At 34.4% G+C, this 13,005-nt stretch overlaps 1 protein-coding gene across 1 annotated transcript; it reads left to right on the top strand.

Moving 5' to 3' along the window:
• Positions 1–958: 958 nt before the first annotated feature.
• Positions 959–7,497, top strand: LOC132550776 (acyl-CoA:lysophosphatidylglycerol acyltransferase 1-like). Its single transcript, XM_060214865.1, has 5 exons — positions 959–1,178; positions 3,928–4,142; positions 5,267–5,403; positions 6,258–6,367; positions 7,042–7,497. The coding sequence occupies exons 1-5, from the start codon at positions 959–961 to the stop codon at positions 7,494–7,496; spliced, it is 1,137 nt and encodes a 378-aa protein (XP_060070848.1). The 3' UTR covers position 7,497.
• The last annotated feature ends 5,508 nt before the right edge of the window (positions 7,498–13,005 follow it).

Here is a 13,005-nt window from a genome sequence, read left to right as displayed (position 1 = left end):
TGGTTACCTTGTAATTATGTACAATGTATTACTGGTTAGCTTGTAATTATGTACAATGTATTACTGGTTAGCTTGTAATTATGTGCAATGTATTACTGGTTAGCTTGTAATTATGTACAATGTATTACTGGTTAGCTTGTAATTATGTACAATGTATTACTGGTTAGCTTGTAATTATGTACAATGTATTACTGGTTAGCTTGTAATTATGTACAATGTATTACTGGTTACCTTGTAATTAAGTACAATGTATTACTGGTTAGCTTGAAAGTAAGCATTTCTATAATGATACATATATATAAAATGAAACTAGCTGTTATGTTAATGCAACTAAACAACAACTGGTGTAAATATATCTTGACTATATGCTATCTAAATTCCTATCGAAGCCGTCTTGATATTTTCTTATTCAAATATTGTTATAATTATTAAGTAATAAAATACTTGTATCATAATTCCTTTATTATATTTTTTCTGTACTTGAAGTAATAATTTTCCAAATTGTAATAACATATTTTCTCAAGAAACTATTAATTTTATTGGGATAGGCATATCAAAACAAATAAACAATTATAATGATAAAAGGTATTTGTTAATAATATTGCCTATCTGTGCCACAAGTTTAATGTGTCACAGGTACTGTGTGTCCTCGACAGGTACTGCAGCATGTCGCTTCCTGTCGAGGGCAATTTCTCACTTATGTCAATACAGTCATTATATGTCTTCAGGTGAAACAGTAAAGACAAAACCAGTGATAATATAAACAAATTTTGTTTGGAAAAATCAGGGGTCGGAATGGCAATGAAAACTGGGGTATGGTCGATAGTTTGACTACAGTCTATCTATGACCAATAGTTCATGTGTCATTGATCCAGAGCCATTCCCAGATGTGATCTGTGCAATCAGTATCTTCACTGACACTGTTTATGTTTGTTCATCAGCAGGTTTAATGTCTGAGATGGACCAGCCACTTCCTCTCCGTCTGTTGCGTTACTCATTGCGAGTTGCATATGTCATAGTAACTAACTTCATGGCAATCCCAGCATACATTACATGGACATTTCTCTTGTACCCTTTGAAGTGCCTAGCTCCTAACATCTTCTGGACCATTGAACCCGTCCTGTTTAAAGGCTTGCTGGCTTTTGTCACATTCTGGGTCAGCTCAGGCGGATATAGAAGTAAGTATCAACTTTAAAACATTCTCTTCTGCTATACTATTGACCTAGAATAATATTTTTCAGCATATTTTTGGGATGAAGTTGAACAAAGTTTGTGAAAAGAATTGCCCTTGACCAATATTCAAGTTCACAGTAACCAAATTTGTTAAAAGTTTCAAAAGACTTCTTTTGAACCAAAAGACATAGAATCATGACATTTGGCTGGATTATTCCTAGCGGGAAGCCTGACAAGGAATACAGAAAAAAAAGAAGGAAGGTTGAGCTATATCACATGGTCAAAGGGTTTAAATTAGGATATACCTTCAACAATTTGTTCTTCTCAACCATCACTTTAATATTGAAATCTGTAAAAAGCATTGAATACCAAAGTAGCAATATAGGCCCATTGCATTCCTTGTTAGTTTTTAGGTAGTTTTCTTGAGGTCTGCCAGTGGAATTGAGCTGAATCTTGCTTGAAATGACCAATGTTGTTTTTTTTTGAGTCAGTTCAAAATCCAATACAGCTACCATCTTAAAAAAACACATTTCAAACTTCTTATCTAAATCTAGTGGTGCTGTTGAGCTGAAAATTGACTGGAATGTTATATTTTTTCATCATTGTCAAAAGTTCAATATGGCAGCCATGTTGTAAGATGATTGCACAATCATGGTTTCCCCAACCAATACCTTTTTTCAAATTCTACAAGTAGAATTGAGCTGAAACTTGTTTGAAACAATCTTTCTTTACTAAATGTAGCTATTTTTACAAGTTTGTCCGATATCCAATAATGCCACCATCTTGAAAACATATTTTGTAAATTTTTCTGGATTCCACTGAGTTTCAGTCCCATGGTTATATAAGTCTGAGTTTCAGTCCCATGGTTATATAAATCTGAGTTTCAGTCTCATGGTTATATAAGTCTGAGTTTCAGTCCAATGGTTATATAAGTCTGAGTTTCAGTCCCATGGTTATATTAGTCTGAGTTTCAGTCTCATGGTTATATAAGTCTGAGTTTCAGTCCCATGGTTATGTAAGTCTGAGTTTCAGTCTCATGGTTATATAAGTCTGAGTTTCAGTCTCATGGTTATATTAGTCTGAGTTTCAGTCCCATGGTTATATAAATCTGAGTTTCAGTCTCATGGTTATATAAGTCTGAGTTTCAGTCCCATGGTTATATAAATCTGAGTTTCAGTCTCATGGTTATATAAGTCTGAGTTTCAGTCCCATGGTTATATAAATCTGAGTTTTGTTCTCATGGTTATACAAGTCTGAGTTTCAGTCTCATGGTTATACAAGTATGAGTTTCAGTCTCATGGTTATATAAATCTGAGTTTCGTTCTCATGGTTATACAAGTCTGAGTTTCAGTCCCATGGTTATGTAAGTCTGAGTTTCAGTCCCATGGTTATATAAGTCTGAGTTTCAGTCCCATGGTTATGTAAGTCTGAGTTTCAGTCCCATGGTTATGTAAGTCTGAGTTTCAGTCCCATGGTTATGTAAGTCTGAGTTTCAGTCCCATGGTTATATAAATCTGAATTTCGTTCTCATGGTTATACAAGTCTGAGTTTCAGTCTCATGGTTATACAAGTCTGAGTTTCAGTCCCATGGTTATATAAATCTGAGTTTCAGTCCCATGGTTATGTAAGTCTGAGTTTCAGTCCCATGGTTATATAAATCTGAGTTTCAGTCCCATGGTTATGTAAGTCTGAGTTTCAGTCCCATGGTTATATAAGTCTGAGTTTCAGTCCAATGGTTATATAAGTCTGAGTTTCAGTCCCATGGTTATATTAGTCTGAGTTTCAGTCTCATGGTTATATAAGTCTGAGTTTCAGTCCCATGGTTATATAAATCTTGAGTTTCAGTCTCATGGTTATATAAGTCTGAGTTTCAGTCCCATGGTTATATAAATCTGAGTTTCAGTCTCATGGTTATATAAGTCTGAGTTTCAGTCTCATGGTTATATTAGTCTGAGTTTCAGTCCCATGGTTATATAAATCTGAGTTTCAGTCTCATGGTTATATAAGTCTGAGTTTCAGTCCCATGGTTATATAAATCTGAGTTTTGTTCTCATGGTTATACAAGTCTGAGTTTCAGTCTCATGGTTATACAAGTATGAGTTTCAGTCTCATGGTTATATAAATCTGAGTTTCGTTCTCATGGTCATACAAGTCTGAGTTTCAGTCCCATGGTTATGTAAGTCTGAGTTTCAGTCCCATGGTTATATAAGTCTGAGTTTCAGTCCCATGGTTATGTAAGTCTGAGTTTCAGTCCCATGGTTATATAAATCTGAGTTTCAGTCCCATGGTTATGTAAGTCTGAGTTTCAGTCCCATGGTTATATAAGTCTGAGTTTCAGTCCAATGGTTATATAAGTCTGAGTTTCAGTCCCATGGTTATATTAGTCTGAGTTTCAGTCTCATGGTTATATAAGTCTGAGTTTCAGTCCCATGGTTATATAAATCTGAGTTTTGTTCTCATGGTTATACAAGTCTGAGTTTCAGTCTCATGGTTATACAAGTCTGAGTTTCAGTCTCATGGTTATATAAATCTGAGTTTCGTTCTCATGGTCATACAAGTCTGAGTTTCAGTCCCATGGTTATGTAAGTCTGAGTTTCAGTCCCATGGTTATATAAGTCTGAGTTTCAGTCCCATGGTTATGTAAGTCTGAGTTTCAGTCCCATGGTTATATAAGTCTGAGTTTCAGTCCCATGGTTATATAAGTCTGAGTTTCAGCCCAATTGGTATGTAAGTCTGAGTCTCTTGTTTCTACAGTGATAGAGTCAGGAGATCAACTAGACAAGATATTGGAGGAAAAAGCTATCCTCCTTGTCAATCACCAGTCCACATCAGATGTGCCCGTTGTCATGGCAAGTTTCCAACCCAAAGGCCTCGCTATAGGACACATGATGTGGATTATGGACTATATCTTCAAATTTACAAATTTTGGATGGATTTCTTATTTCCATGGAGATTTCTTTATACAACAGGTTTGTATCAATATAGGTTATTTGAAATGTTTTTAATGGAATTAATGAATGTTTTTATTTTTAGATAGGAAATTGAAATACATGGTTTTAAATATATCCTTCTAAATATTTAGAGTTGAATAATCATAACTTAGACTTGGAATGTTGAGGAATGTTCTTCAAACTCTTGACTTCTGTTACATTTCCTGTGATTACTACGACCATGAGTATTGTGTGAACACTTTGTTTGTTTTACTTCTTCATGATAATCTTGTCAAATCCTAGATCAGATTTACACTCTCATTCCCACAAAGTATACTGACGCATCAACTGCTTCAATACTTGGTTATTAGTATACCTAACACTAAACCCTAAGAGCATGACACAACAATTAATCTCCTCCTAAGGCTTTCAACAGCACACGTCATGTGTATCAGGAAAAACAGGGAAGTATTCTCTACAGGGACTACAGAAAATACATAATAAAGATTAAAGATGATACAGTTATAGAAAATGCGATGAAAGAAAGATTTATAATTTATCTGTATAATGATATTATGGACATTATTACAACTTCCATCATTTACAGGTAGTTATAGTCTTTGGTACAATTGTATTTCTGTTAATATCAATTAACCCAGAAAGCCACGTCGTGCAATATCATTCGATGAATCATTCTCAGCAAGTTTTGTAAGTGTGAGCCAATATTGCATTTTTTTAATTTGAAATAATCAGAAAAGTCAAAGTTCTTCTAAAATCAGAATAGAAAATTAGTATGCAAGATATTCTTTGTCTCTCCTCTTCGTCATATTTTAGAAGTTATCTTGTATTAGTGCTTTGCACAAAACTATTGCGCTAATATATCACTTCTGTATATGGTTTATATAGAGCAATTATCATTGTTTCCAAATTCACCATTGTGCTAATTTGATGAAATGTTTTAATGCACTAAAATATAATTGAACTAAATTAAGCATGTTTGCACTGTAAACCCATCAAAGAATCAGGTTGTAATTTGTTTGGTGTGTTAAAATAAAGAAAGAGGGAAGAGAGGAGAAATTATCAGCTTTTTTTGGTATTGGAAAAAGTTGTACCTTCATTGGTAAGTTTGTGATATACAGACATACATGTACAATTTGTTGCAGGGTAAAGTAGGCAGGGAAGAACAACTTACACTTCTAGGAAATCATCTAAGTACAATATTTAAGAAATCTCTCCAGAAATGGATAATTTTATTCCCAGAAGGAGGATTTTTGAGGAAAAGACGCAAGAGAAGCCAAGAGTAAGTAATCTGATATTAGATGTCATCATACTTTTTACTCTCTTTAGATATTAGTACAAAAAGGACACTGATCATATACTTTATCTACTGGTCATCGGTCTGATGACTTAGAGTCAAGATATTTCAACAATACCAAACGGGGACAAAGAGCTTTTACATTTATTCAAATGAATTATCTTGACCCTCATTCATGCTCACGAGGATGAAATTTCTTGAAACTTTAAAACAACTTCTTCTGAATAAGCGACCTATTGCAATCTAGCTTTTGAATAACTAAGGGAACTAGAGGTCATCATGTTTGGCCAGTAGAACCATGGAATGAAGGCTAAGAGCTATCAGGATTGTTTAAATGTCACAAGGGTAAAATGTGTTAAGATATATGGAACTTGTCTTCTTAATGGTTATCTGAGTAGAACCATGTTGAAAAGAAGGGGATACAAAGGCTTGATTTAATATAAAAAAATAACAGAAAAATCTGTCCTTCTTAATAAAATATCATTTGTTTAAGTAATTAATAATGGAAAGTTTTGTATGTGGGGAAATTTTTACCACAGTTCAACTTTTGCCAATTAGATTTTTGTCAATACAACAAAAATAAAAGGTTTGCTATGTTTGAGCTATAGCTGAAATGTATCTTATTATTTTAGAGCAATTTCAAATCTTGGCAAAAATAAAGAGTTTTACACATGGGTGTATATAAACCTTTTGATAATTTCCCTTTTCACAACTATCTCCGTTCTTTAACACCCACTTTACAATAGGTAGGATAGAAATATAAAGGAGATGTGTTTCATCACTCTAAAGATTAAAACTTAAAAAAGAGAATGTTAAATAAATGTATTTTTGTATCACAGTTTTGCTAAGAAACATGACTACCCTGTGTTACAACATGTGACGTTACCGCGACTTGGAGCTATACAGGTGGTCATCAACACATTATGTGAGAACAATCATCCAGCTGCTGGTATGTATCCACTTTTATCGTATTTGATTTTATAAAGTGCTATCAGATTACAAACACACAAGAGGAGTACTTGTTACCTTATTACAAAGAAAAGTTTTCACAAGAAATATGATGATGTATTAAACTTCCGAAGAAGAAAATGCAATTTGAACTTAGGTGGGGAATAGATAGACTTCTGGGTGTGTAGGCTTGGTACTCAACATATTATAACCACAAGATTATGACAGGACAATTTACTGATGTATTAAAATGATTACAATTTACATTCATGAGCATATAAATGTCAAGTGGATAAGGACAAATTCAAGAGGAAGTGTGCTAATGCTTCATGTTGAATGCCAACTTGAAGAAGTTCAATCCCTATCCTGTAATGAGAGAAGTAAACCTCAGTTTACTTACTTCAATACTCATACACTGTGTTGGTTCATGAGCTTGTAATACACAATGGAAAGTTACATTATACAGTCAGAAATGTAAAGATTTACTCACTAATCATGATGTCACATGTATGTGTTAGCATTGTGTTTGTATTGAGTAGTCTTCCAACATGCCTTTATACAATAACTTCATTTGCAAATTAGTGCGATTGTCATTTCTGTTTAGACAGTTTAGCTATCCTTGCATTACTGTCTGCAAGTTGGAAATTTCCATTAATCTTGTTTTTATTTCAACAGAAGTAAAAGAACCTACAGTGAATCAAAAATCAAAATCTACAGGAATTGAATGGATTGTAGATATGACAATAGGCTACCCCCGAGCTGAGCCACTTGACCTCCACGGAATGTGTATAGGGTACTGGGCTCCACGTGATATCTCCGTTCACTACCGCATCTATCCCATCAAAGATGTACCCACTCACAACACCGAACTCTTCACACGTTGGCTGTATGACCGCTACCATGAAAAGGAAAATTTTCTGGAACAGTTTTACTCTAATGGTGTAAATATAGAAGATGCTGACAAAGAAAACAGAAAACAGCCGCGGATGAAGAGACAAAGTGTTGATCTAGATCTGATAAGTCTGTTATTTTTTCATTTTTTCTATGCAACCTCCACATACATCTTCTGGTGTTTTCTGTACTCACCGTTCTTTAGTTTGTTGTCCTCGTGCCTAGCCTTTGTGTTTTGACCACTGCTAGACATGGTCATATTAGATTGGTATGTTATACTGAACAAGAGTGGTAATTTACAAAATTACGATGAGCATTCACTTCAGCAACTCATAAGTCATATTTTGTTGGCAGTATGTTTAGATTTTCTTGTTTTAATACTCCTGCAGTGAAGTTAAGTGTATGTATAAACATAGGGACACACATTTGTCCTTTAATTGTATCTGTCTGAAGACACGAATATGTCTTAACATGTTTCCTTTAGATTTTAAAGAAACTTCATATTTGAATAACACAAGTGTTTTTTTTTTGTTTTATTTTTTTTTTCATTTAACACTTACTTTGTGGATTTTCACTCCATGAAGTAGAAAAAACATGTCTAGTACATTTCTCTGTATATTATGTCCAGATTCCGTTTGTCATTCTGTCAAATCTGACTACTTCTCCTGAAGCACTGGACATATTTCAATGAATATGCTTTATCAGTATAAACTAGATCTGGTAACTATGCAATCTATTTTTTCATTGTCGATGTTAAGGTGTTACATATTATACCAATAGCTACATATTGTCTGCTGTTTTGCAATAATAAAAAACTATTACAACTATGTTTGAAAATCAGTACTTAGAAGATTAGGTGTGACTGGTCATGGATATTGACAGATTAGTTAAATTGTCCAATAGCTAGCTTTTGTGGCTTCGCAGTTGAGTGGAGTGTCCAAAGTTAAGCAATGTCAGATGTGGTCAGCAGTTGGATGACCACTTGGTGAACTCTCCAGTGCATGTTATATTTGGTGGCAGTGCAGTGGACTGGTATCCTGAAGGGTGCTCTAAGGCAGCATGAGAGGAACAATGATCTTGGAGCTTTGCTGGAGTTTCTGGCACTGCTACAACAAGATGACAGTTGTGTATGCTGAGGATGCCAGGGTAAATTCCAAGAGCTTTAGGACTACCCATATTAGTGAAGGGGGATAATGTGACTTTTCATGGATATGGGCTTGTAATTCAGTAACATTATCCAGTTACTGTGCAGTGAAGTGATATAGCCATGTTCTGAAGTTAAATATTGTCTAGAGGGGTCAGAACTTGGATGAGGAACTGCTTAACACACCAACATGTGTATTCTATCATGAATGTAGAATGTAAAAAATGTAGATTTGATTTGCTGAATAATGTAGTGCTATTTTGTGGTTGACATACTTAGGTTGCTATGTCATTGATGAGTTGAAGTTTTAAATGGACGTTAATTATATCTTGTTTTTATTAATGTGACCCAATCCCTCTGAGACATAACTTCTGTTAATGTCAAACAAGAAATAGTAGCTTTTGTTTCATTCAATATTGATTATGTTTAGTATCAATAGTAGGGAAAATTACTGGGCTAACAAAACTAGAAAAGATCAAGGCATGAAATCTATAGAAGAAACATTTATATAAAGGGATGTTCCTATAAAACATCTACCAGACCCTAGAACTTCAAAATAAATCACTTCTGTCCAGAGTTTGATTTCCCACCTATTACTTCTAAGTAAATTATAAATTTGATTCTAGGGATGATACCCTTCAACAAACAGTTCTAGGGAGGGGCCTATGTTTTATTGGAATAGCCCTTAACAAACCCTAAGGGACAAGTTTATCACATTCATAATGAACCAAAGGAACAAAACATGTTTATATAACCTCAGGGATGTTTATAACCTGTCCAAAGGTTGTTTTTTTGTCTTGCATTTAACTGATTTAGATATAGCTGATGTATTTAATGGTTATGGAACCAAAGACAGTAAAGCTAGTCAAACTGAAATACCAACATTTATTACACTTTATTGATCACTTATATCTAAACTATTTTTGATTTTTCAATGAGTTTTTAGAATTGATTTTTCCAGCAAAAACACTCCAACTGTTTTTTAAACGGCATAACTACATTTATGAATCATCAGTATTAACTCTCATGTTCACAAACAAAAATCAGTCATGATTCTTATTTCTGGATTAATAACTCACTACTATCGACCAAATCAGCATCACTTTTGTTTTCCTACTTTGTTTTGTAATCAAGGTCAGTTGTAGTATCATGTTAGATGGCGCCTCTTACTATACATAACTGGTACATTTTTTTAGTGTTCCTTAAATTTGCTACATTTGGTTTTTACACAAACTGTTTACCATGAAGAAAAACTTGTAATGTATGATAGGGTCTATTTCTTGGCCTTGATGTCAACTTTCTGTGGCAATTATACATACATTCCATATTATTGTTCATTGTATTTTTAGGGTAGTAGAACTCTTTTACAAAGGAGATGCATCTAGTAATAGGTAGCATGTTACCTTAATAGGTTTATATTTCTGACTACATCATTGAAGATTAAAAAAGACTGTTTGGCAGACCCTGAGGGACTCCATAAGCTATGCCATACCCCAGTCTATTCCAGAGATCTGATCTAACTCTGGCAACATACCGACCAAGCCTAAGACTTACAGAGATGGTATACAGGCTACAGTCATCTCCCTCCAAACTGCTGAAGATTTGTTACATTCGTGAAAATGGACATTAAATATATATCTAATCAGTTATTACTGAATTGCTCACAACTAGACTGATATAGGCAGATTGTCTCTCTCAAGGTACCAGTAACAGGTTAGTTATGTTATTAGTTCTGAAGCTGATGATACATTCTGTGAGATATCTCAAGATATAAATTCTGTGTCAGGGTAGTTCTGTTTTTAGTTCTGAAGCTGGTGATACATTCTATGGTCTATGAGGCCTGATGTAAAGAACTGTTTTTTTTTTGTTTGGTGTCTACAGAAAGATTAGCTTTTAATTAAGGTTGTGGTGTTGCTGATACTATACTTTGATATATATAAGTGTGACCACCGTGATATTTTATAGAAGAATGGTGGAAGTCTCTTAACATTTAACATAATTGTATGTCAGTTTCAGTTCCCAATGTTTAATTATTGTACTCTGGGCTCAGATTGTTTCTGTAGGAAATGGAAATAACTATGTATACATGTAAATGTTAAGATATTAATGCATTTATGAAATCAGACTGGATTCAGATATATTTTAAACTTTTGTATGGTAGAGTAAATGTAACAAAAATGTCTTCCATACATTAGCTCTAACTCATTAAATGGTCATGTATATTCCCTCAATCCATTTTAATCAAGGTGTAAAATTATTTTTGTCTAAGATGGGATAAAGTTCACTAACATATATATAGAGAGAGAGCGAGACAATACCCTGATCAAGTTGAATACACACGCATTGAGAAATTTTATATTTGTGTGAAAATTACGCTCTATTCATCCTCAGTTATACACTGTAAAAATTTGACAGAGCTGAATAGGACTTTTGTTTCCATTACAAGTTCACATATCTATAAATAACTCAATATTTACATGGTAAACACGGTAGCACAGAAGAAATTGTGTTGGTAATTTGATTTTGAGCTCATGTGGATGGGTGATGTAAGTGTGTATCTATTCAAGCTGACTTCTACCTCTTTGACTGCATTCCATTAATGAGATTTTCCACTCAACCATAATTCCTGTAGGCTGTATGTAAGTAAGGATTACACAATTCTCTGTGACAGAAAATTTACATTACACATCGGTCTTCTTTTTATAGGTCATAACATATTAAAAACAGATTCTGTTGATAATTGATCATTGTCAATGTTAAAAGGTCAAAGGCCACACTTGACCACATTTGATGATCAGAAGGTCATGGGTGAATGAACTCATCATAATGTGAGCACATTAGCCATCTTAACAACCAATCACTCATAGCTTTCAATTTCTCCAACTAAATTATATTATAAAGAATTTTGCATTATTTTTTTGAACTAACAATGTTATGGATGTCAATTCAAAATTAAAAGGTCAGAGGTCACACATGAGCTATGGGAGCTATATGTGTCTATGTGTCCACTTTGTGTTTATATCCAGATTTATCGTTAGAAATTGAGGTATATGTACTATGGAATGTGGGATATGTACCAGTGGTTATGGTAAGTTTGTATATAAAAAGGTACACAGATGCTACAGCTAAATGTTACCATATATAGTGTATACTGTGCTTAGATCAGGGGACCAAAACATCACATTTTACTGAACCCCTGAGGTGGACTGCAAGTTTTGTAATTTTACTGAACAGCAATATATGTAGATGAATTTATTACGAGGAATGGGCTTATTTTTGGGTAAAAAATAGAAGTATCAGGTAGTGTGAGTGGGACCACTCAGCTCAAAACTTTAGTGTAGTTTGTTTAACTGACAAATAACAACCAATTAATGTTATTTTTCAAATTATACATTATGCCACAGACCAAGAACCAGACTGTTAGCCAGGCAACTAAGAAATGGTTTCTTTATACAGTTTAGCTTTGAGCATTTGATTAATTTCAACACAAAACCTCAATTAGAACGTCATTGGTTGGCTTTTTACAGGATCTGTGGGGAGGCCAACACAAAACATCAAACTTAAAGTCATTGGTTGGCTTGTAAAAGTATTGTGGAGATAACATTGGTTACATTTTATCTTGGATGTTCACATCATTTGATAACCACCTTCATGCAGAATGCAGAATACTTTTATGATTAAGTCTATATAAAAGTTGCTCAAGTAATTTCATTAAGACCAAAGCAATGTCATTTTATCACTGTTGATTCATCATGTCAAATATTAATTAGAATGCTTCTATGTACAGAAACCTTGCTTTATTGTGTAAAGGGGGATTATGGCTTTATCAGATGTTATGCAAGTAAAGATTTAAATTTCCCAACTAATGTGTAACTAGCCAGGCTAAGGTGTAACTAGCCAGGCTAAGGTGTAACTCAGCCCAACTAAGGTGTAACTAGCCCAACTAAGGTGTAACTAGCCAGGCTGAGGTGTAACTCAGCCCAACTAAGGTGTAACTAGCCAGGCTAAGGTGTAACTAGCCAGGCTGAGGTGTAACTCAGCCCAACTAAGGTGTAACTAGCCAAACTAAGGTGTAACGCAGCCCAACTAAGGTGTAACTAGTCAGACTAAGGTGTAATTAGTCAGACTAAGGTGTTATTAGCCAGACTAAGGTGTAACTCAGCCCAACTAAGGTGTAACTAGCCAGGCTGAGGTGTAACTCAGCCCAACTAAGGTGTAACTAGCCAAACTAAGGTGTAACTCAGCCCAACTAAGGTGTAACTAGTCAGACTAAGGTGTAATTAGTCAGACTAAGGTGTTATTAGCCAGACTAAGGTGTAACTCAGCCCAACTAAGGTGTAACTAGTCAGACTAAGGTGTAACTAGCCAGACTAAGGTGTAACTAGCCAGACTAAGGTGTAACTAGCCATACTAAGGTGTAACTAGCCATACTAAGGTGTAACTAGCCAGCCTAAGGTGTAACTCAGCCCAACTAAGGTGTACCTTGTTCCAACTTAGGTGCAAATTAGCCTGAGTTAGGTGTTACTTTGTTGAACTTTGGTTAATGTAAAATGAATAAAGTTGTAACTTAACAGTACCTTTGGTATAACTTAAATTGAACTTAG

The sequence above is a fragment of the Ylistrum balloti genome, unplaced genomic scaffold (genome assembly GCF_031769215.1).
Source record: "Ylistrum balloti isolate Yb309-2 unplaced genomic scaffold, AGI_CSIRO_Ybal_v1 Utg370148, whole genome shotgun sequence".
Taxonomy (NCBI): domain Eukaryota; kingdom Metazoa; phylum Mollusca; class Bivalvia; order Pectinida; family Pectinidae; genus Ylistrum; species Ylistrum balloti.
Note: the sequence above shows the minus strand (reverse complement) of the source record. Positions and strands in the feature narration are given on the sequence as shown.

What these genes read in the sequence shown, in the direction of transcription:
- LOC132550776 (XM_060214865.1), top strand. Translation starts at nt 959, where the DNA reads ATGGACCAGCCACTTCCTCTCCGTCTGTTGCGTTACTCATTGCGAGTT. An exon ending in GAGATTTCTTTATACAACAG is followed by an intron (nt 4,143 to 5,266) that starts GTTTGTATCAAT and finishes AATTTGTTGCAG; the next exon opens with GGTAAAGTAGGCAGGGAAGA. An exon ending in AGACGCAAGAGAAGCCAAGA is followed by an intron (nt 5,404 to 6,257) that starts GTAAGTAATCTG and finishes TTTGTATCACAG; the next exon opens with TTTTGCTAAGAAACATGACT.